This window comes from Anguilla rostrata, chromosome 15, assembly GCF_018555375.3.
Source record: "Anguilla rostrata isolate EN2019 chromosome 15, ASM1855537v3, whole genome shotgun sequence".
NCBI classification, from domain to species: domain Eukaryota; kingdom Metazoa; phylum Chordata; class Actinopteri; order Anguilliformes; family Anguillidae; genus Anguilla; species Anguilla rostrata.
In genome coordinates, this window is record NC_057947.1 from 3,584,578 (window position 1) to 3,605,962 (window position 21,385).

The 21,385-nt window shown below is 41.0% G+C and overlaps 2 protein-coding genes across 2 annotated transcripts in view; one reads left to right on the top strand and one right to left on the bottom strand.

Annotated features, from left to right (window-relative positions):
• Window positions 1-4,060: 4,060 nt before the first annotated feature.
• Window positions 4,061-12,204, top strand: LOC135240501 (sorcin-like). The gene is made up of 8 exons (XM_064310036.1): window positions 4,061-4,302; window positions 5,519-5,683; window positions 6,729-6,798; window positions 7,453-7,496; window positions 10,111-10,258; window positions 10,826-10,939; window positions 11,147-11,205; window positions 11,339-12,204. Exons 1-8 carry the CDS (start codon window positions 4,279-4,281, stop codon window positions 11,363-11,365), a joined length of 651 nt encoding a protein of 216 aa, XP_064166106.1. The 5' UTR covers window positions 4,061-4,278; the 3' UTR covers window positions 11,366-12,204.
• Window positions 12,205-14,167: 1,963 nt separating this feature from the next.
• Window positions 14,168-21,385, bottom strand: part of LOC135240502 (potassium voltage-gated channel subfamily H member 7-like) — a 59,076-nt gene continuing 51,858 nt past the window's right edge. The window contains exons 13-15 of the mRNA XM_064310037.1: window positions 20,033-20,189; window positions 15,948-16,119; window positions 14,168-15,283 (exon numbers count right to left, since the gene is read on the bottom strand). Coding sequence (XP_064166107.1) covers window positions 15,008-15,283; window positions 15,948-16,119; window positions 20,033-20,189 — 605 coding nt within the window. The 3' untranslated portion in view covers window positions 14,168-15,007. The remainder of the gene's footprint in view (window positions 15,284-15,947; window positions 16,120-20,032; window positions 20,190-21,385) is intronic.

Sequence of the window (21,385 nt, forward strand, 5' to 3'; positions counted from 1 at the left end):
AAGCATCAACTGCAGCATATTGACAGAATATCATGACTACATCCTCCCTAGTATTTTTCTGATAAAATGATGGCATTACCATCCTTACAATTTCTTGATATGTCAACAGATTGAAGTGCACAAGAACTAAATTAAAACACCCAAAACTGCTTGTCAATAAAATATACATTGTCTTGCATTGTTGTAGTTTCAGGACAGTAATAACCATAGACCAATGATTTCAACATTGTAACAGTGTTGAGTATTTTTGTCTTTTTCAAGCGGTGAACTACATTTAAGTTAGGATCCCCCACATATTAAAGTAGGATGTCTGCAGGCATTAGCAAGTTAAATTTAAGGCTTTTTAGACATTTTAAATGCTTCTTAGAATAACATTTAAGACAGTTTGCCACACAAGTAAGCACAGGCAAGTTGTACTCTTAGCTACTTGACATTTTTACAATTATCTAAAACGACAACATTGACATTTGTCCAAATGTTTATTTTGGTCCAAGAAAAGGACACATTGCTGGCTTTTACCATTCAAATACAAATGCATTGTAACCACAGATAAATACACCATGATATTCAACTGTCATGATGTATTAGACAATTTTTTTTGAACAAAAATAAATGTAAGACAAGTTGAGACTTTGTAAGGGCTTGCAATTGCCCTTAAATGCATGTCATGTTACTTAATTTTCAAAAATGCTTTCCATGTTAGCTATTTAATAAGGTTATAAGTGAGGATGAAATTAGTCAAAAACTGAACGACGGTGTTTTCTCACAAACGCGATTCTGTGAAAGAAATCTCAAAATAGAAAAATGGCGATTTATTGGCAACGTGTACTATCGTACTTTCAAGTCATTTGAGCAAGGAATTTGAAACGGACCGTTTGTGCATTTTCACTTCCTGTTAAAGCTGATCCCTGTGAAGTCTCCTTTCTTCACACATCCTTATTTTTCGACATCCCACACACTTTCCGAAAAGTGCGCGGGGCCTTATTAGACCATGATCACTTCAAGATGTGCATTAGCACTGACACACCAAAAGCTCTGCTTAAGTACTCTGACACAGAGGGATTTCTCCTGACGTGACTCCACGCACAAGTCTGGCAATCCGAGAAGCGCCGGTAATTTATGAGTTGCACGGAGCCAGTGGGAGGTGGGGGAGTTCTTACAGATGGTGTTACACAAGGGTCACTCAAACTTAACGACTGCGGTACCGAATCTGCCTGCAGCGCTTCTCAACGGCCTTCTCATTTAAGCTGAAAAGCAGTTGTTTTGTGAAAACAACTCAAGATGGTTACGGCTATCATCAAGTATGGCTGTGAGAAAGGCGATGTTTTAATAATTGCTGCACTTTTCACTGTTTTGAATCAAATGGCCACACTGAGAAAGAAACATTACGCCACCTAAAAAGGCATTTATTTAATAAGAAAATAATATGCAGGATTATTTCATTTTATTGCTTACAAGTGTTCTTGACGAACACGTAGGCTAAAATGTGTACAGTAGAATCCCAGAAGCTTTCAATTAATCTCAGATCAAATCAAATCAAAATGTATTAATATAGCGGGTTTCACAAACAATTGTCACAATTCACTTCACAGACAACCCTGGCCTAAACCCAAAGCAACAGTGGCAAGGAAAAACTCCCTGTAACAGATAGTAAGAAACCTCGGAAGGAACCAGGCTCAAGGGGGGAACCCATCCTCCTCTGGCTGGCTCATAGTGTAGTTTCGTGACCAACAAGGTCAGTCAGTCAATGCACACATGGATCAAATTAGAGGCAGCTAAGCGACAATCCTGAGGTGGCGGCTGAGATGATGGGCGGGGCCGGGTGACGATGAAGGGGGAGTGGTAGGCGGCTACTGAAGTGGGCAGGGTGGAGGTGACGACGAAAGAGGGGCCGGACCGCTGTGGTGGGGGGTCCAGATGACAGTATTCTTTGGATTTTTGGCAAAATCCCCACCGGTGGCATGGGGAAGAAAAATGAAATGGCAGAAGTGGGCAGGCCCAGGCCCGTTAAGCCCGCCCACAGCACCTTAACTTGTAATTGTTGAGTCCTGAGGACAAATAAAAAAAAAACAACACACCAAAAAGCTACTAAGGGCGAAACTAGTTAAACTGTGCATTTTTTATTTTAGTTAACATTGCTGTGTTTCTATACCTAAGTTAAATGAGAATCTACTTGCAACAGCTGGTAAGAGTCTATTTGCATTTTAAAACTACAATACTTTTTCATCCTTTATGATGATATGTTTTGATTTGAAGGCAAGGGACAGATGTAGTGTTAAAACCGTAACACTACAGAGCTCAAATAGCCGTTATGTGAACACCAAACCACCTGTTTGGTTTGGAATTTGTCTTCACATGAATCCTATCAGCCCTTGACTGGATGATTCAGCTGGGATTCAGAGGAATTCTCGAAGGATCTATCTTTGCTAAGCAGTGCTGATGCTAAGGATCAGGGACACCGTATGGTAAGGGCACCTCATCTTTAGGAGGATTCCAAGGCCGTGATCAATAGGAGCCCTAAAAATTGTGCAGTTATTGTTCAGGTGAGATGAGTTGCTGGGGCCCAATGTGAAATATTTTCATAGGGCCCAAAATCCCTGACGACACCCCTGCAGGATGTATGGTAAGTACCTGTGCCATTACTAAGGACGCTTCTGTCCATCTCCCTTTATTCTATTCCTACCTGTCTGTTAATGAACTAGCAAGCTCAGTCTCAGGCTTCTTATATTTTTGTGTAGCTAATTTAGAGAGAAAAATGACCTGAACATTTAATTGAATAGTGCATAAGAAAATTCCCACAAATTCTTTGGCAACCTATAGCTCCCTACTCCAAACACTACGAGGTTGTGGAACCCATCAACCCAGTGCAAAGTATCTCAATTAGTAATCTATTACCACAAGTAAAGCATCTAAGCATGTGGACATAACTTTGAAGTAAATACGTTGACACGATATTGCTTACTGTGCTACTCAGCTCAATAGGGACAGACCCAATGAACCAAATTAAGAGGAAAAGTACTGTATACTTTTTTGGATCTTTACTGCTTTGAGAAATTAATGTGAGCTGGGTGAAAGAATTGTATTTTCTTTTTTATACTTTCCTTCCTTTTACTCAACAATTTGGAATGTCCTTTCATATAGTCTGATGAAAACTTACTGCCACAACCTCCACTGGGTGTCAGTTTGGGTAAGCACAGACAGGGATGTGCCTTCCTCTGAAGCATGTGATGTCAGCTGCCACATTTTATCAGACCAAAGTTTTCAAGTCTGGTACAGAGGTGCTTCCTGTTTAACAGGTAAATTTACAGGCACTCAACTAAACAGCAAGGACTGTCTGTTTCTGGAACTGTCAAATATAGTAGCAGTTTGCCCTCTTGTGGTTTTTTGGGTGAATTACAATTTCGCCTAGACCTGTTCCTCATGCATTAACTTTGCTGGGACTCTTGCAAATCAAAAAATGTAAATAGACAATCTATTTTAATAAAGGGGAAATTATAATAAATTACTTTTGTGAACGAGTTAGGGTTACACTGACGCTAAACAGATAGCCAAGTAGCCAGTGGGATTTTATTGTCCAGGAAGTCAGACAGTATGACAAGTCAGGAGTGAGTACTCCGCCAGCATCTGTCAAAATAACCCTTTTGAAAAGAATTGTGTCTAGTCCAGCATTAAGTTATGTATGAGTCCTTTGTTTACAGTGACTGTAGAATAGGCAGGGTTGAGTATGCGAGCTAAGGTATTCTGTGTGTGTGCTACTGGGGGTGGGAGAGGGGGTGAAAGACTATAGCACTTCTAGGAACAAGGGCACCTAAAATGATTCGAAATTACAAATTCATCATAGTTCACATCAAACCATATGATTGTGATTCTAGCCGAATAAATTCTTGCTTCAATGTAGGCCAAATATGTATTTCTGGCGCCTGGAGCTTCTCTGAATGGGAGGGACCTAGCTCCAAATGGGCGTGACTTATCTCCAAAGAGGAGGGTTATTCCATGACGCCTGGGTTGAAGTTTCGTTTACTTTGTTTCTTTAACGTGAGCCAGGGGGCAGCAATGCCTCTGTTTGTGATCGGACTTGTTTGACTCGTATCTCACTGGAAGAAGAAGACGAAGTGACCACTTCCCGTGATAACGTAGAGCACAAGCGCACACACTTATAGGAAGTAGCGTTTTCCTGTAAATACGGAGCATTTTCCCGTACGATAACGTTAGCTAACGATACAGGCGGTCAGTAAGCTAATTAGCGAATTTGCAAGATTGTCAACTTTCCCGAGACAGATGGCTTATCCAGGATATGGAGGAGTAAGTAACATTCATCTATGTGTAGCTAGCTAGTCTAGCACGTCTTTTTACCCATTTTAATCACGCTACATTCCATCTCGATTTGGCTGGCTAAATTGAGATGGAATGTAGCGAGCCAGCACTAGCTTCTTACCTAATTCAGCTAAGACCAGTTGTATTTAGCAATAGTTCAGATATACCTAGCTCGCTGTGAGATTTTCCGTTAAAACCGTAGCTAGCTGGATTTGATTAGCTAGCCAAGTTAACAATTGTTGCATAACTTGGCGAATAGAAATAAGGAGTAGGCTACCTTATAGACTTCGGACTGGGGAAGTCAGATCGCAGCGTAATTTAGCTAGCTTACTAGAACCAGGCATTACCCCATTGCGTGACTTGGCAGATGTTATATAATAGTAATACGTGCACTTCGTGCTTAACTGGAACAAATGCTTGATTGCGCGACCGTCCCGTCCCGGCCCGCCCCACCATAGCAAGCTAAACTCGTTGACCTGAATGGCCATTTAGGTAAATGCGGTCTTTAAAAATCCGCTGCCTGATTTGGGGAACAAGAAAAGCGTCCCAGAACCAGAATTCAGTTTTCACTTTTTGTAGAATATTGCAGTAAATGGAGGAAGTGCGCTAACTTGCCACACTTGCGATCAGTTTAATATACCCCACTACACAGCCTTAGGCATTAGCTAATTTCCTGAGACGTTAACTTTCCGGAATAAAATCAAAGGGAAGCGGACGTACCTCTACATTATAAATGGAGAAATGTAAAAACTTAACGAAGAATGAGAATCGGGCAATAATGTCGTCAGTGGTTAATCTGCATCTTTTGAAGCAATGATTTAATTTGAGAAAAGATAATCATGTTGCACGAACAGGCAATTCTAAATTATGCAGCCCTACTCATGAGTAGGCTATAGTGCAGGTGTGTACAACAAGGGCCGACCCATTTCAGGATTTTGTGACAACTTTTGCTCTTAATTATTTAATTGGCTCAATCACATCTTGATCTGACATTTATGTAAGCACCAATTACAGCCGGAAGTTGCCAGTGTATCCTACATATTTTTCCTGTGCTCATGTACAGGAGTGAGCCAGCATTGTTTGTAGAGCTGTCAGAAAACTAAACCTAACGTAACTGATTGGAACAAAAACCCGGCATTCGGACTTGTACCTCCGGGACCGGAGTCGTGCACACCTGATTAACAGCGTCTTTTTCATTTTCAAGTATGGGGCCATGCCTGGCCAGGGAATGCAGATGCACGGGGGAATGATGGGGGGTCCCCCGCAAGGAGGGTTTCCCGGACAAGGTGGCTACCACGGGACTTTTGCTGCTCCTCCTCCTGCTGTTAATGACCCCATGTGGGGTTACTTCACAGCTATTGCTGGGCAGGTGAGTGTCCGTTCAGAAATCACATTTTCATCAAGGTGTTTAACGTCCAAAAATACGAAAAAGTGAGTTGCATGTTGGTACATTGTTATGACCACCAACCCCCTGGGTTGTAACAACAAGGTAGTTTAAAGATTAGCAAGTGCGACACATGAAGCACAGTATTAAAAAGAGTGGTATTTAATACAAGAACATAAATCAACAGGTCAGCATTATACAGACGTGACAGGGACAGGGCAGGCATAGGGCATGTTACAGTGCCGTGTAGGCCTGTATGAGATCGCCTGGAAAAGGTCAGCCTACTTGAATGAACATGATCGCTGGCATGTATACATACTTCTGCGGTGATGTAAGCTATGGTATTACCCATCTTGTCCCGAAACGGAAAAAAAAAAAAAAAAACCTGAAAGAAACGACCAATTTATGAACGCCACAGAATGACAACCAAAAGGAAAACTAGATAAATAAAGCGAAATGCTGCATTTGCTTTCACTTTGGAAACTTCTTTTCTGTTTTTGGATGGGAAACCCAAGGCATTTAAAATGTACTGATCTTTATTTGATTAAATTTAGGAAGTCAGCTGAGCACCTGCATTTGGCCCCAAACCACCTAACAAAAATTGCAGGGATGGAAAATTGTGCATCTATTCAATCCATGAAGCTTAGAGTAGAGAAATATGCAAAATATTACTCCTGACAATTGTTCACTGTTAACTGCCGAGACAGCTTGATGCTCTTTAACGTAACGAGTACAAGAACACTGAATGAGTTGACAGTTTCTCTTGTTGTGGACATATTAAATTGAATAATGCTTTGGATTTGAATTTAAGTTGGTGGAGTGTAAATGGTCTGTCTAATGGCTAGTGTAGATACTTGTTTGGATTTTATTTATATTACATTTTTAAACTATGTTACGTCACAGGTATTTAATGTTATTGGTTTGTGGCTACAGCACAACAAAATGTGCCTTTTTTTCTACGGTACACGAGTACGGCCATTATTTGAGCTGTTCTCTGACGTGGTGTTTTTGGTGGTTTTTACGCGCGCAGGATGGAGAAGTCGATGCGGAGGAACTGCAGAGGTGTCTGACGCAGAGCGGTTTCAGTGGCAGCTATAATCGTAAGTGCAGAAGGAAAAAAATGTTGTCTTTTTTTTTTTTTTTTTTGCAGGTGTCTTTGTTCTTCTATTAACCTGCATTACGGGTATATTCTCCTGAACTACCAGCTGACACGGTCACTGAAATGTCTACAAAATGGACCCCAGAACTCGCACACCTCTGTTTGAGGTTCTGAGGTCTGCTCATCAAAGGCTGTTTAGCGTTTTTTTGTGTGTGAGGTCTGCGTTGTGTGTGCTTGTCTCTCATTTACCCTGGTGTTTATTTCTGTGCACTACCTATACCTTTACAGATAATTATAGTAAAACAAGTGTCAGGTTAGTTTGATGTTATTTTTTTACACTATGAGATTACAAGAAATTGGCAATTGTCTCTGTCCAGGTAGCCACAAGTAACATTCGGAAACATTTCGTGCATCACTCATTGAAGATTTTTTTGCTCTTTTACAAAGGCTTATTTTTTGTTAATGAAACATAGAATTCATATTTTAATTGTTTTATGAAATGTGTTCGCACAGCGATTTACAACTGTGGGCATATATAGTAATATATGATACAGCTTCTAAGCCAGTCAGGATTAAGTATTAGTCCCAGCCATGTTGTGCACGTGTGTGAATTTATTTACTTACTTATTTTTTTTATTTTTATTTTTACCTTCAGCGTTCAGTTTGGAGACTTGTAGAATCATGATCGCTATGCTGGATGTATCCTTTTCAGATCAATGACTCAAGCAAGCCACCCCAAAATGTGCTGACAGTGCACCCCGACTCCCAGCCATACCAGCGGTAAATGCCGCAAAAAATGCCCATCCAGGTGTTTTCATGTTAGAAATTCTCATGAAACCTAAATCCCAGAATGTGCAGGGCATTGTGGGTAGAGGCAGAGTGAGAAAAAAAAAGACACACACCAAACATGAGCCATTTGTCGAGTTGCTGGTTGGTGGGGCCATACCCATTACCTGTAATACAGCACAGAGTTTGGCACTCTTTAGGGTTTCCTGCAGAAATGGCTCCATTCTCCACAGACTCGGTCTTTACGCGCGTTACACACACCTGTAGACAGCGCTGGATGTACGTGCACAGAACCTGTATTCAGGGCGGAGTTTTCTTGTATGCTACTTAGGCACCTTGCCATTTGTTTAAGCTGCCTGTTAAATTCAGCCCTGCAGCTCCCTTGTTACACCTTTAGTGCACCGAATTAACATTCTTCTTTGGAAAAGAACCGTGTTGACCTGTGCTGCTTCCTGGAGTGCTTTAGCCAATCACAGCACCTTAGGAGGCCTGCCCATATTTCCTACTGCTAATACTCAAATGAGTAATGGACCTTTCCATGGTGGGAAGCACAGTGAGATTGGTACGAAACCGCTAGAAACTATGTCACCGTTACAGCGTCTACTGATCATTCAAAAGTGCTGTCGGAAATTAACGCCAGGGTTCGTACGGTCATGAAAAACCTGGAATAGTCATTGAAATTTAAAATGCAATTTCCAGGCCCTGGAAAAGTTATGGAAAATAATATTTTTTGAAAAGTTTTGGAAAAGTAATGGAAATATAGCTACAGTTGCATCAAATACAATTGCTAATTAATCCAATCATAAAAATAGTATGTATAGTAATAAAACGTAAATTGGCACGTAACCTTCGCGGTATTTTGGTGGTGTGAGAAGTTAATTCGGTCTGGCTCAGTCTGTTTACAGGCACGCCCAACAGGCACGCTTCTGCTAATGTAGCAGTTAGTAAACGTAGGCCCTACTGTGCCAACAATATGCCAGGGAAGTGCAGCTTCAATTATATATCAGGGCTCGAAATGAACTTTCTTTACTTGGTAGCACTGGTGCTACCAATTTCAAAAGTTAGGAGCACCCACCAAAATGTAAGGAGCACCAACAATATATGCAATAGATTTTTATTGATAAAAACGACAATAACAGTACGGTTTACAAGTAACAGTTAAACTGTCACGCCTAAAATGTGTCGACTCTTCAAGGAATTGCGTGTTATACATTCAAACGACAAAGCGCTTCTCGTCACATTAATACCGCTAATTAAATCAACCGCCAGTAAACTGCATCGGAGAAATTAGCTGTTTCAACCGGGTCGCTACACAAAACGCTACGTTAATGTTTCAAAAAAAAAAAAATGCCGTAATCGTTCGCTTCAACTTTTCAGCTTTCGATAACGCTAATAAATTGAACATAAACTTTTGTCTTCAGGTAACAAGTAAACGCATTAGCTCTCTGTGTCGCGTGACAGTGGAGCGCTGCAAAAGGGAGTGATTGAAGGCTAATATTAACCAATTTAAAATCAGCATTAAAGGTAAGAATGTCAAGCTCACGATTGATTAGAAGGGTCACCGTCAGCTCACAAGGCACATACTGAGTGTACTAACTAGCGAATGTACAGAGAAAGAGACGTTCGACTGAAAAAAGAAAAAAAAAAGGTTGCACCAGAACAATTATTTGCACTCGCACAAATGCTCCCAATTATATTTCGAAGTCGCACAGATTAAATTTTGGGAGCATATGCGACCAAAATGGTCGCAATTTCGAGCCCTGTTTGAGACATTGACGAAAATGTTAAACTATTCGAATTAAAAAATGAAAGAATGTATCCAAGTGTGTCTGTCTGGTGTTTATTTGTTTTAGAGAGGCACCATATGTTTCAGATGCAGACCTCATTTTACTTAGTGTTACAATAAATAATTTTAAATCGTCCCGCTGAGATAAAGTCATTTGTTTTGGTCATGGAAATTCAGTTAAAGGTTGTGGAGAAGTCATGGAAAAGTCATTGAAAATCATTGGTGAAAAAGTGTATGAACCCTGTAACGTTGTTTCAGCTGGCCCATTGTTTCGTTATTGGCGCATAGGGTCATCGGATCATTAACCTGTTTAAAGATTCTCTCCTCTAATTGGTCTGCTTTGCGATGTCATGACATTCTTAAAGACTATGCTGTAAAATGCACAAATCAAGGTATTTCTATTCAGTGGTGAAAGCCACGAGATGAAACTAATGCTGGGTCCTTCTGTTGTTGTGAAAGCACTTTAGAAACACTAATGTTCTCTCTTTGCTGTCGTCGTTTCATTCTTCAGTACACAAATGCATTTACATTGAAAAGTGATTTTAATATTAGCGTCATTTAACGATCCATATACTGTAGTTCATATGAGTATTTACTAGAAAGTAAAGGTTAACTGGTAGTTTGCATTAACGTCTTGTGTGAATACGTTTACTGTCCAATTATTGCGCCATTCATTGATGTCAGCTGGTTGTCGTTCACTGCACTGAACATTGGGAAGTCCTTAACCTGGTCCCCTCCCAGCGGGATATGACGGGGAAGATGGGATTCAACGAGTTCAAAGAGCTTTTCACGGCTCTGAACGGCTGGAAGCAGAACTTCATGATGTTCGACCAGGACAGGAGTGGCACGATGGAGCCCCACGAGCTGGCACAGGCCATCACCTCCATGGGTGAGTGCTCCGGAAGGCTCCGGAAGGCTAGCGTTTTGGCTTCCCTTTTTATTTTTTTTAAACAGTGTTTTTTTTTGCCTTTGCGCTTTTCTGGGGTGGGAATTGTACCCTCTATGGCATAGACTTTAATAATAATGGAAAAAAAAAAAAATGATGGGCTTTTCAGCTTTATTGGAGAGTGACTGGACAGTGTAGAGAGACAGGAAGAGCGGGGGAAGGAGAGAGGGGGAGAGACGTGTGACAAAGTTTGCGCGGTCGGGCTCGAACCGCCAACGTCGCGGTTTGCAATGAGCATGTGGACAGTGCTCTACAGGCTACTCCACAAGACACCCCCAGACTTCAGTATTTAAAAAAAAAAAAAAAAAAAAAATTAATTGTTGAAAACTGGATTTTAAATCCATTTGTATATGAGCCCTAATTGTCACATGACCCTTAATCTTAGCTTGTCGGCCAGTACCTGTAAATTAATCTTTTTTTTTTTTTTTGCGATAATGACTTTCAATACGCACTTCCAGCCAAGGCTTGACGCGTTGCTTCCTGTGGTTGGGGCCTCCTCTTGTGAAACAGGTTACAGGCTCAGCCCTCACGCGGGCAACGCCATCATGAAGCGCTACAGCAAGGGCGGCAGGATCTTCTTCGATGACTACGTGGCGTGCTGCGTGAAGCTTCGCGCGCTTACAGGTGAGGGGCCCTAGGTGTCATGGGTAAGCTTCACCTGCGCACAGTGCGCAAGGCATTGCTCTCTGTCCATCCATCCATCCATCCATCCATCCATCCATCCATCCATCCATCCATACATCCACTATGTATACCTCCTTATTCCTGGAGCCTGTCCCATAATGCACTGGGCCGGGAGGCATCGCTTTAACTGCAAAACTCATTTTGCAGAGAACTTCAGGAAGAGAGATGCCATGCAGCAAGGAACGGTAAACTTCCAGTATGATGATGTAAGCGTCCAAATTTTTTTTTTTTTCTTCTTTCATTCTTATATTCGTTGTCACCGGCGATGCTTAATTTGCCAAGTGCTCGCCGAAACGCTAATCGATTCGCCGTCCTTGTCTCCCCTGGTTCCCTATGTAGTTCATCATGTGCACCATGGCAGTCTAAGGGACCCCACTGACGTTCTGCTCTGCAAGGCCACCTACGGAGAACAGGATTTTCAAATAGATGCCACCAAGGGCATTAAGACTACTAGACCAGAGGATTTGATACAGTCGTGTGCTTTTGCTAACCATCACATAAAAAAAACAAGATATACATATAAATATGCATTTAATCATTTTTATTGTGCTATGCAACGCAAGGATGTCACTTAAATTTAACTGCTTGCACGAATTGCTACTAAGTGTGCTAAGTGAGATACTGTTGTATTTTTTTTATTTTTATTTTTTTATATCTGGTGCCAACATCCGTTTTTTAATATTTTCATATCTGGATTGTTATTGTAATCTGTGCTTATGCTCTGCTAGAGTAAACATTAACGACTGAACAATGGGATAGTTTTCGACAGCAGTCCCAAGATTTTACACTTTCGCACGTTTGGAAGATATTCCTTCGACCACTTTCCAGTCACACTTGAATTTAACGCAGCTGTTCTGTTTCATTGCCTGTGTAACGGTGAAAATGTAAGAAGTCAATGGATATAGGGCTCTGTATTACTCTGTATCAGTGATCTCAAACTCCAGACCACGCTGTATGCATGTTTTAGTGGTTTCCTCCAATCAGCAGCCAGACTGATTCGGCATGGATTGTTGATTCACTCCATTCAGCGACTTCAATTAAGCGCTTAACGTTACGAAAACCAACAGAGATCTGAGTCTGAGAGCCCTGATCTACATAATCTGCTAACTGCTTCCTGTACGCCACGCCATCATGTTCTACTGCCATGTATAGAGAGCTTCATTATACCTGTTTCAGGGACATTAAAAATTTTTATTCATAAGAAACAGTGAACTCCAGATTATTTCTGGTATGCATTTTATTTATACAGTTGCACACAAGTTCATATCTAAATCAGCCGTGATTATTTACATATTATATATATGTATATATGGAACATAAATATTCAAATCTACTGTAAAGTGTTGCTTTATATAAAATATGCAGTGGCAAACTTTAAAAATGCATAGAAATACTTCAGACACGCATTCGATTTAAAATGTACAGATTTCCACAGTACAAGTTTGAAATCCATGTGCAAAAGTTTGCAAGTCTATTAATTGTGTGAGAAACAGTCCTGTGGAGATCTCTCCGGACCTTCAACAGCTAAGTTTAATCAAGCTTGTGGAATATATTCACTGTCAAAGCTTATTAAAAACACTATTATAGCTTAACCGGTGCAGTAAAAGTGCAAATACCGGAATCCAGCTAATGTGGAAGTCTCTAAAATTTAAGAGGATCTTTCTGAATACTTCAGCAAGTGATACGTACATCTGTACATCTTTACACCTGACTGTACATCTCTGGGCAGTTCAGGCAGTATTTTTTTTTTTTTTTATTAACTTTTTTCTAAACTTTGAAGTCATGATGAAAATTAACATGAAAATGTGAATGTATTTTGCCAACTCACTGTAGAGCCTATTCCAAACATTTTGTTGTGCGTACATGCCATTCATAAAACATCTCATTTCAGGGAATGTTTAAACCAAACACATATAGTTCATCTATAGAAATGTATTTTAGAATTGCCCTTAAATTCCAAATGTAAGATGAATTACAACTGGTTTTTATAAACTTGTGTTCATGGTCGCAGTACGTAGCCACCATCTCTTTTGGGAACGCTGGCATTTTGATGGCCCTTCCGGCCTTTTACACAAGGTGAAGGAGTAAAACTCAAGGACAAATTCATGCGCAGTTGCCAGCAAACTCTATGTTGCCGTACAACATTCGAGATCTAGCATGTCTGTTTTCATTTTAATACCCACCCTCCTGTAGCCTGTTGGGAGAAAAGGATTAGCTTTAGTTTTTCAAATATAAATCTTACAGTACATGTTGATTAAATCATCCTAATGTGTACCAGTTATAGTTGTAGTAAAAATAAATGACATTGGAAAAGGCGAGGCATATGATGTTTCGCACAACACCATGAAAAAAATAAATAAAAATTCTAGTTAGTGATGGAAAGAAAATGCCACTTAGGTTTCAGAAGATCGTTCTAACAATGAGTTGCCAGAAGCAGCAGTTTTATTAAATAAATAACATTACAAATATAATGTCCAAAAATAATATGTAAAAAGGTTTTTCTTAATTTTTTTTATTTATTTTTTTTACAGTAAATGTGTTTACTATGGAAGAGGATTAGGGCCACGTGCAATTTCTTTTGGAATTCTGACTTTAAAGTCTGAGATTTTTTCACGTGACCCTAATCCTCTTCCGTAGTTTACCTCTAGGTTTAAAAAAAAAAAAAATTATGCGAAGTTGGCTTTGTAAGGTAAAACGCATCTGGAATTCCAAAAGACACTTAAAGAGACAAGAAATCTAAATCAGTGCTTGAGGAAAGTTTACCCCAAGGTTAGTCTCCACTAATAAACTTTGACTTTACTGTTGTAGCCCCAGCATTAATATGACGCTTGTGCTGTGGTTTCAAATGATGTTGCCTAATCTTACCGTATAAATCTGTTCCCTTGTTAAAAAACAATTATAATGGCTTTGGATGATACGTTTTCAAATAACTTTCTCATTAAGATCCACTATATACTTAATTGACCTGGCGATGGTTATTTACTCTGTATGGAATGTATACAGTATACATTATTATATATGTGTGTTTGTGATCAATTTAAAATTGTTTGTGAAATTGATTATCTGAAATATTTGTCTGGTTTTAGGCACAGTATTGCATCTGGCTGTGAAGTTTATTACTAGGATAAATATGGTGCCGTTGTACACATTTACATTTATATTACCCGATAAATATAGATTTTTTTATTTTTCCAAATATAAGGTTACAGAAAACACTAGCATATTTGAGAATATATGAGAATATACTAATGTGCCTATGGCAAAAAAAAAAAAAAAAATTTTGGTTCAAGTAAGCTTTGTCCTGTAGAAGTGATTTTACAAACATGCCCACAGCAGGACTGGTAACCAGTGGGGTGAGCTGTTTCAACATGCAGGAGAAAACCCACCCCAACATGCACTTCTCTTCTGAAACAAGCATGTAAGGTGCCTTGTGTTGAGGGCAGTGTTAAACCTGCTCCGTTTACACAGTCATTGGGTACACCGTGCCCTCCGTCACGTTTTGGGACATTTTTTCTCGATTTGGCTCTGTACTCCACAAATTTTAGATTTGCAATCAAACAGTGCGCATGTAGCTGAAGTGCAGATTCTCAGCTTCACAGGGTACTTAAAATACTTGTTAGTTTCTCCATTTAGAAATTACAGCACTTTTTAGACATAGCCCCCCATTTCAGGTCACCATAATGTTTGGACACATTATAAAAAATACCCTTTTAATAAAAGCGGAGAATCTGCACCTTTACCCCGTGTGAATTGTTTGATTGCGAAACTAAAATCGTGGAGTACAGAGCCAAATCAAGAAGAGAAAAAAAAAGTATCTCCCAAACATTATGGAGGGGCACTGTGCATGTTTTACATACGCCATTCAAAAGATAGGAAAATAATCTACAGTATTCCTTGCATATGGCAGGCGTACATACAGTAATCCTTCTAGACCCTGAGTCAGGCTTCAGAGGGTGTGCGGTGCAGCTGATCTGGGGGGGGGGGGGGGCGGGCAGCCGCAGGCGCGGTCTACTCCCACGGAAGAGCGGGATCGGAGACGGGCCTCCGCAGGGCCGGCGTTCCCGCGTCGCCCGGGGAACGCAGGGCGGAATGGTTCTGGCCGGGAAGCAGGAGGGATTTTGGCCGTTGCTGCCGCGGAAGAGCGGCTGGGTCCCGGTTCTGTCCGTGGAGGGCTTCCGAGTCCCCCAGCAGAACTGCTACGTGCTCCTCGGAGTCCACTCCCGTACCCGGCAGATGCTCTTTGGGTTTCTGGTGGGGATTCCGTAGGTCGAGGAATTCAGAACTCTGTCGAATGCGCACGCAAACACAGACACACACACACACACAAAATGGATATTTTCTGTCTGTAGGTCAAGGTGTCAGTGGTGTAGAGCGGCAGCATAGCTGACCATAAAATAAAGCTTATGGGGTTATTCCACAATAAATATCAATACAAGCCAATCTCTACAAACCCCAGAATTGGGCTCCTTTTCAAAGCTCATTAGTTACGCTACTAATGTGTAAACTTGAGTTATGAATAAATTATAGGTAATGTACTTTTCCTGTTAGTGTCCAAAATTTCTAAAGGTGAATATGCCACATTATTCAATACACTGTACATTCACGAAAATCATACGGCGAAACAATGCTAATATGAATATTGTACTTTAGATCTGTATAGGATTGTGAGTAAACAGAGTAAGGCATGTTAGATATCAGATACTGGTTTGCGTCACTTGGAATTTCAGGTTGGGGCAACATCTAAAAAAACGCATCGTAAACACATTTTTTTTTTTTTTTACTGAATGAAAACTGGTGTAAATTAAGGAGTATTTTTAAACCGGTGGCTAAACAGGATTAGCGGATTAGCACCCGGCCGAGCTGTTCATCTGATTGGTGCGCATTAGCGACCCGTCGTTGCTAATGAATGGGTCGTGACGCAGTGCGAGTCCCAGAGTGCGCGTGATACCTGCGCTGACCCGGAGCTGCAGCTCAGCTCGGTCCTGGCGGCGGGGCAGGCGGTGGGCCCCCGGTACTCCGGACTGGCCGTCACCATGCTGTAGGTGGGGGGGCCGTGGGCCGACTGCCTGTGCAGCAGCTGCAGGATGGTCTGTATGTCGGAGGTCATCTGCGACTCCAGCCTGGAATAGGGAGACGTTGATCGAGTTACCCTGGGCACTGGCAACTAAAAAAAAAAGCACAAGCGCGAATCCGCGACAGCTGCGACCGCACACGCGCATGCATCCATGTGCGCACGCATCCACACACACACCCTCACACCCTCACACAAACATGTGACCTCTTCTTTGGCTCATGACCAACCTTTCCACAAAATCTTGTGCAAATCTGAAAATCCATTCGGGAGTTATGCGCCTTTTTGTGATAGGCTGTGCCCATCGCCACGCCCCCTCTTGGTCAATCGGCCTGAAAGTTACTCGGCTCTACCTTCGGTCATAGGCAACCTCCATGCCAAATTTCAGCCTCCTGGGGCGAAAACTGTGGCTGCTACGGGGTGGGACACTTTTGTAGAACAATCGACCGACCGACCGACTGACAGACAGAGCTATAGAGCTGCGTTCGCAGCTAAAAAATGGGATACAGTTATGAATTAAATATTTATTAAAAGAAAGCTTTTGTGAGGTTTGCTTCAATGTTTGCGTCAGTATTTTTTTAGCATCGATTTTTAAAATGAACAAAATTAGGAACTGTAGAATACCCTTATAATCAAGTAATGCGAATCAGTAGATGCTCATTTATGCAGTTCATTTTATATACACCAGGGGGAGTATGTGCTCTAATGATTCGGCGTGGTTCCCTCACTGTTCGTGCAAAAAAAAAAATCTCAGCTTTTTCTTTTTCTTTGCCATGTCTGCTTACAAACAGCTAGAAAAATTGTGGATTTGTCTCCAGAGCATGTTCAGTTCTGTTTAGGTACTGTAGTGGGCTTTTTACATTACACCTTATCTCTTCAATTATTTACTGCTGTAGTTGTCATTCATATCCAAATGGGCCTCATGCACAAAACTTTTCTTAAATTATTCTTACTTTTGTTCTTAAAAATGTTCCTACGAAAAACCAATATGGGATTCATGACATGTGCAGACATGCAGTTTTTGTGGATATCCCAGGTGTATGAGATGATGAATGCTAACTGTGTGTAAATTTATTGCACAATGTGAATAGCCAAAGGAAACAGCCATGAGCAAATACAGATAATGAAAAAAAAGATCGATGCCAAAATGTTCTTGGAAATTCTGTTCTGTTCTTACAAACAGTTTACGATCAAACGTGATCGTACATGTTTTGTGAATGAGGCCCATTGTGAGAACATTTGTGGATATTGAAGAAATTATGTAACATGAAGCAGGTGCCTCGTCTGTGCTTATGCAAATAGGATGACAAATACCAAGTCATCATAACATAACATAACATAACATAATGACAAGAGCAGGCCATTCAGCCCAACAATGCTCGCCATTTTCCTGACTAAATTAGTGCTTTGATTACCTACAGACTAGATAGTATCTAACACTGTATAAATCTTAGCCTTGAGTTTAGTTCTGATGCAGTAGTGTACTACTGAGTACAAAATACAAAATAAGGAGAACACTATTTTCCCTAAGCTGAGATACAAAATGGCCATTTTGGTCACAGTGATTTTCGAGCTTTGGCAAACAGGATGTCACAAGCAGTGTAAAATTCAGCACCGAATTAGACTACCAAAGACGCTCAGACACAAACAGCAGCATAAATATCAGTACCAAAGTACCAAAGACACTCAGAAACAAACAGCAGCATAAATATCAGTACCAAAGTACCAAAAACTCTCAGACACAAACAGCAGCATAAATATCAGTACCAAAGTACCAAAAACTCTCAGACACAAACAGCAGCATAAATATCAGTACCAAAGTACCAAAGACACTCAGACACAAACAGCAGCATAAATATCAGTACCAAAGACGCTCAGACACAAACAGCAGCATAAATGTCAGTACCAAAGTACCAAAGACACTCAGAAACAAACAGCAGCATAAATATCAGTACCAAAGTACCAAAGACACTCAGAAACAAACAGCAGCATAAATATCAGTACCAAAGTACCAAAGACACTCAGAAACAAACAGCAGCATAAATATCAGTACCAAAGTACCAAAGACGCTCAGACACAAACAGTAGCATAAATATCAGTACCAAAGTACCAAAGACGCTAAGACACAAACAGTAGCATAAATATCAGTACCAAAGTACCAAAGACGCTCAGACACAAACAGTAGCATAAATATCAGTACCAAAGTACCATAGACGCTCAGACACAAACAGTAGCATAAATGTCAGTACCAAAGTACCAAAGATGCTCAGACAAAAACAGTAGCATAAATATCAGTACCAAAGTACCAAAAACTCTCAGACACAAGCAGTAGCATAAATATCAGTACCAAAGTACCAAAGACGCTAAGACACAAACAGTAGCATAAATCATACAAGTACCAAAGCTCAGACACCATAGATAAAATCAGTCAAATACCAAGACTAACACAAACAGTAGCATAAATACATCAAGTACCAAAGAGTACCATAATCGCCTCAGACGCAACACAAACAGTAGCATAAATATCAGTACCAATGTACCATAGACGCTCAGACACAAACAGTAGCATAAATATCAGTACCAAAGTACCATAGATGCGCAGACACAAACAGTAGCATAAATATCAGTACCAAAGTACCAAAGATGCGCAGACACAAACAGCAGCATAAATGTCAGTACCAAAGTATCATAGACGCTCAGACACAAACAGCAGCATAAATATCAGTACAAGTACCCTAGCGCTCAGACACAAAGTACAAATATCAGTACAATACCAAGCGTCAGACACAACAGTAGCATAAATATCAGTACCAATGTACCATAGACGCTCAGACACAAAGTAGCATAAATATCAGTACCAAGTACCATAGATGCGCAGACACAAACAGTAGCATAAATATCAGTACCAAAGTACATAGATCAGACACAAACATGATAATTCTCAATACCAAGATGCAACCAAGTAGCTAATATCAGTACAAGTACAAGATGCAACACAACAGCAGCATAAAGTCAGTACCAAAGTATCAGACTCAACACAACAGCAGCATAATATCGTACCAAAGTACCAAGACGCCACACAACGTAGCTAAATATCAGTACCAAAGTACCAAAGACACTCAGACACAAACAACATTTATTTCTGTGATGCTTTTCTATTTTTGGCCATTACTCCTCAAATGAAGATAAATGGGAGGGAGACAGAAGCGAGTGGAAGGACGGGAGGTAGCCTGCGGTCTCTTCCAGAAGACATAAATAAGGAGGTCAGACAGAGGGCAGTGAGAAATGTCTGAGTGAGAGATGGAACGATGAGTCTCTGCTTATACGAGAAGGTTTTTTTTTTGTTGTTGTTGTTGCTGCGATTATTTCTCATAACACTACCACCTGCTCTCTGTCCACCTCCCTAATCAGCGAGCCAGAACAGACCGGTTTCACATTAAGCAAAGAGAAAAGGAACTAGGGCTGCTTCTGGTGTGGCGATACACGTTTGCTGAGTAACACGCAGAGGCTGCAACAGGGCTGTTTCAAGCCTTCACAGTATATTATAGCTCAGGAGACTCTTTGCCTGAACTCTCAAAACCCAGCCTACCTAGAGCTGAAAATGGGCAGTTTAGCGTATGCTAAACCCTATAGCTGTTTGCGTGTTCATGAGATCTTAATATTAATGGGTGTTTCTTTTTTTGTCCAGATTCAACTTTCGCATTGAGGTCGGCTTGTCCATTTTGTATTAGTTGCTAAAATATATTTTGGCAATGCAATATCAAGAAGTAGGCTCGGCTATGCTCTTATTATGTGGACAGCTGAAAATATGGATAATCTGAGATGAAACCATGATTTGAGTTTAAATCTCTATCCGCTTCCATCGGTCTCTTTACTGTGTTTGAGGCCATGCGCTGAAAAGCCCTCTCGGTTCCTACAGTCGGAGCGGGGGGTGTGGTCTTGGGGAAACGGTGGGTTTTCACCTGTTCAGGTGCTCCTGCAGAAGGTCCAGGCGGTTCTCCACCTCCCCGTACGTGATTTCGCTTTCTGTGTCGTCCGCGACTTTCAGGATCTGCGACTGCGCCGACTCGTCCCGGGACCTCCTGGGCTTCTCGCCGGTCCACTCCTCGCCGCAGACGTCTGCCGGAACAAAACACGCGAGAACGCGTCTCTTCACGCACGGCTCAGTTCCTCGAATTCATTCGAAACACAAAGAACAGAAATAGAGCGCGCTTAGTCATCGCTGGCGCTTCTTCTTCCGCGCTCTCCCGTTGTTGGCAATTCGTCCGTTTGTTTGTTGCTAGCGGCCGTCGTTGCAAAGGCTGGTTATCTCGGTGGACCCAGGCCCTCCCCGAATGGCCAGACCACGCAGGTTATCTCTGGCAGACCCCCGTAAAGCCCACTAGTCTCAGTGATCTATTGTTATTCGGGTCTTGATGTCTGAATTTATGGCTCTATAATGTTTGCTAATTAATCCTAGCCATAAGCTTAAACCAGCGACGTGACAGGCAGTGTAGGTCTAAGTGCTGCATAGACCTTAATGTCTTTAATGTATTTGGTGGATAGAAATGAGAACGAACAGCCGTTCCGTTGAACAGATTGCTTTACTGTAATATAGCTGGAGCTGCGTAATGACTATAATGACTAAAAAAATGTCCTGCTGTGAACGTTATTGCAATTAAAATCATACAGGACAAAACAACTCACTGTCACAGTTATGTTTACTGCACGCCGATGGGTTCAGCAATGAATTGAACAATGGAGTCTTTGTGTAATCAAATGTAATCAGATTACCCCATTATGTTCCCGCAATACTGTACAGCCAAATTGAACCATTCCATTGTACCATTCGTTTCCTATTTCCATATTTTTGCAATGGCATGACCCTCAAAATGGTGAATTTAAAATAATTATCTTCCGTTACACAGTAGGCTTAGGCTACTCATTTTTACAAAAACAATAATTGCGGCGCAACATGTCCTGCAAAGTTCCAATAGCTGCGCTGTAACTGAAGTACCTGCACGCTTAATAATGGCTCCACAGATAACTGCTGTACGTGAAAGGTTACTGTTTATGTAAAATATTTGCGTATAAATTAAGTTAGCTAAATTAAGATTTGCAGACTTGTGTGTAATGTAAGGTACTGTCCTCAGACTGCCATAATTACAAGGCTTTTAAAAATAAAAAAAAACCAGTTATTTCTGCCACCTACCTGCTGCTCCCTAAAATGTGCCATGACTGCATTATCTACATCTGGGACTGAAGCAGATGTGGTACTGGTAGCATGCAGGTTTTGGTTCTTCAGATCAGTTGTGCATCACACAGTTAAATTTATG

What these genes read in the sequence shown, in the direction of transcription:
- LOC135240501 (XM_064310036.1), top strand. Translation starts at nt 4,279, where the DNA reads ATGGCTTATCCAGGATATGGAGGA. An exon ending in CTTATCCAGGATATGGAGGA is followed by an intron (nt 4,303 to 5,518) that starts GTAAGTAACATT and finishes TTCATTTTCAAG; the next exon opens with TATGGGGCCATGCCTGGCCA. An exon ending in TCACAGCTATTGCTGGGCAG is followed by an intron (nt 5,684 to 6,728) that starts GTGAGTGTCCGT and finishes TTACGCGCGCAG; the next exon opens with GATGGAGAAGTCGATGCGGA.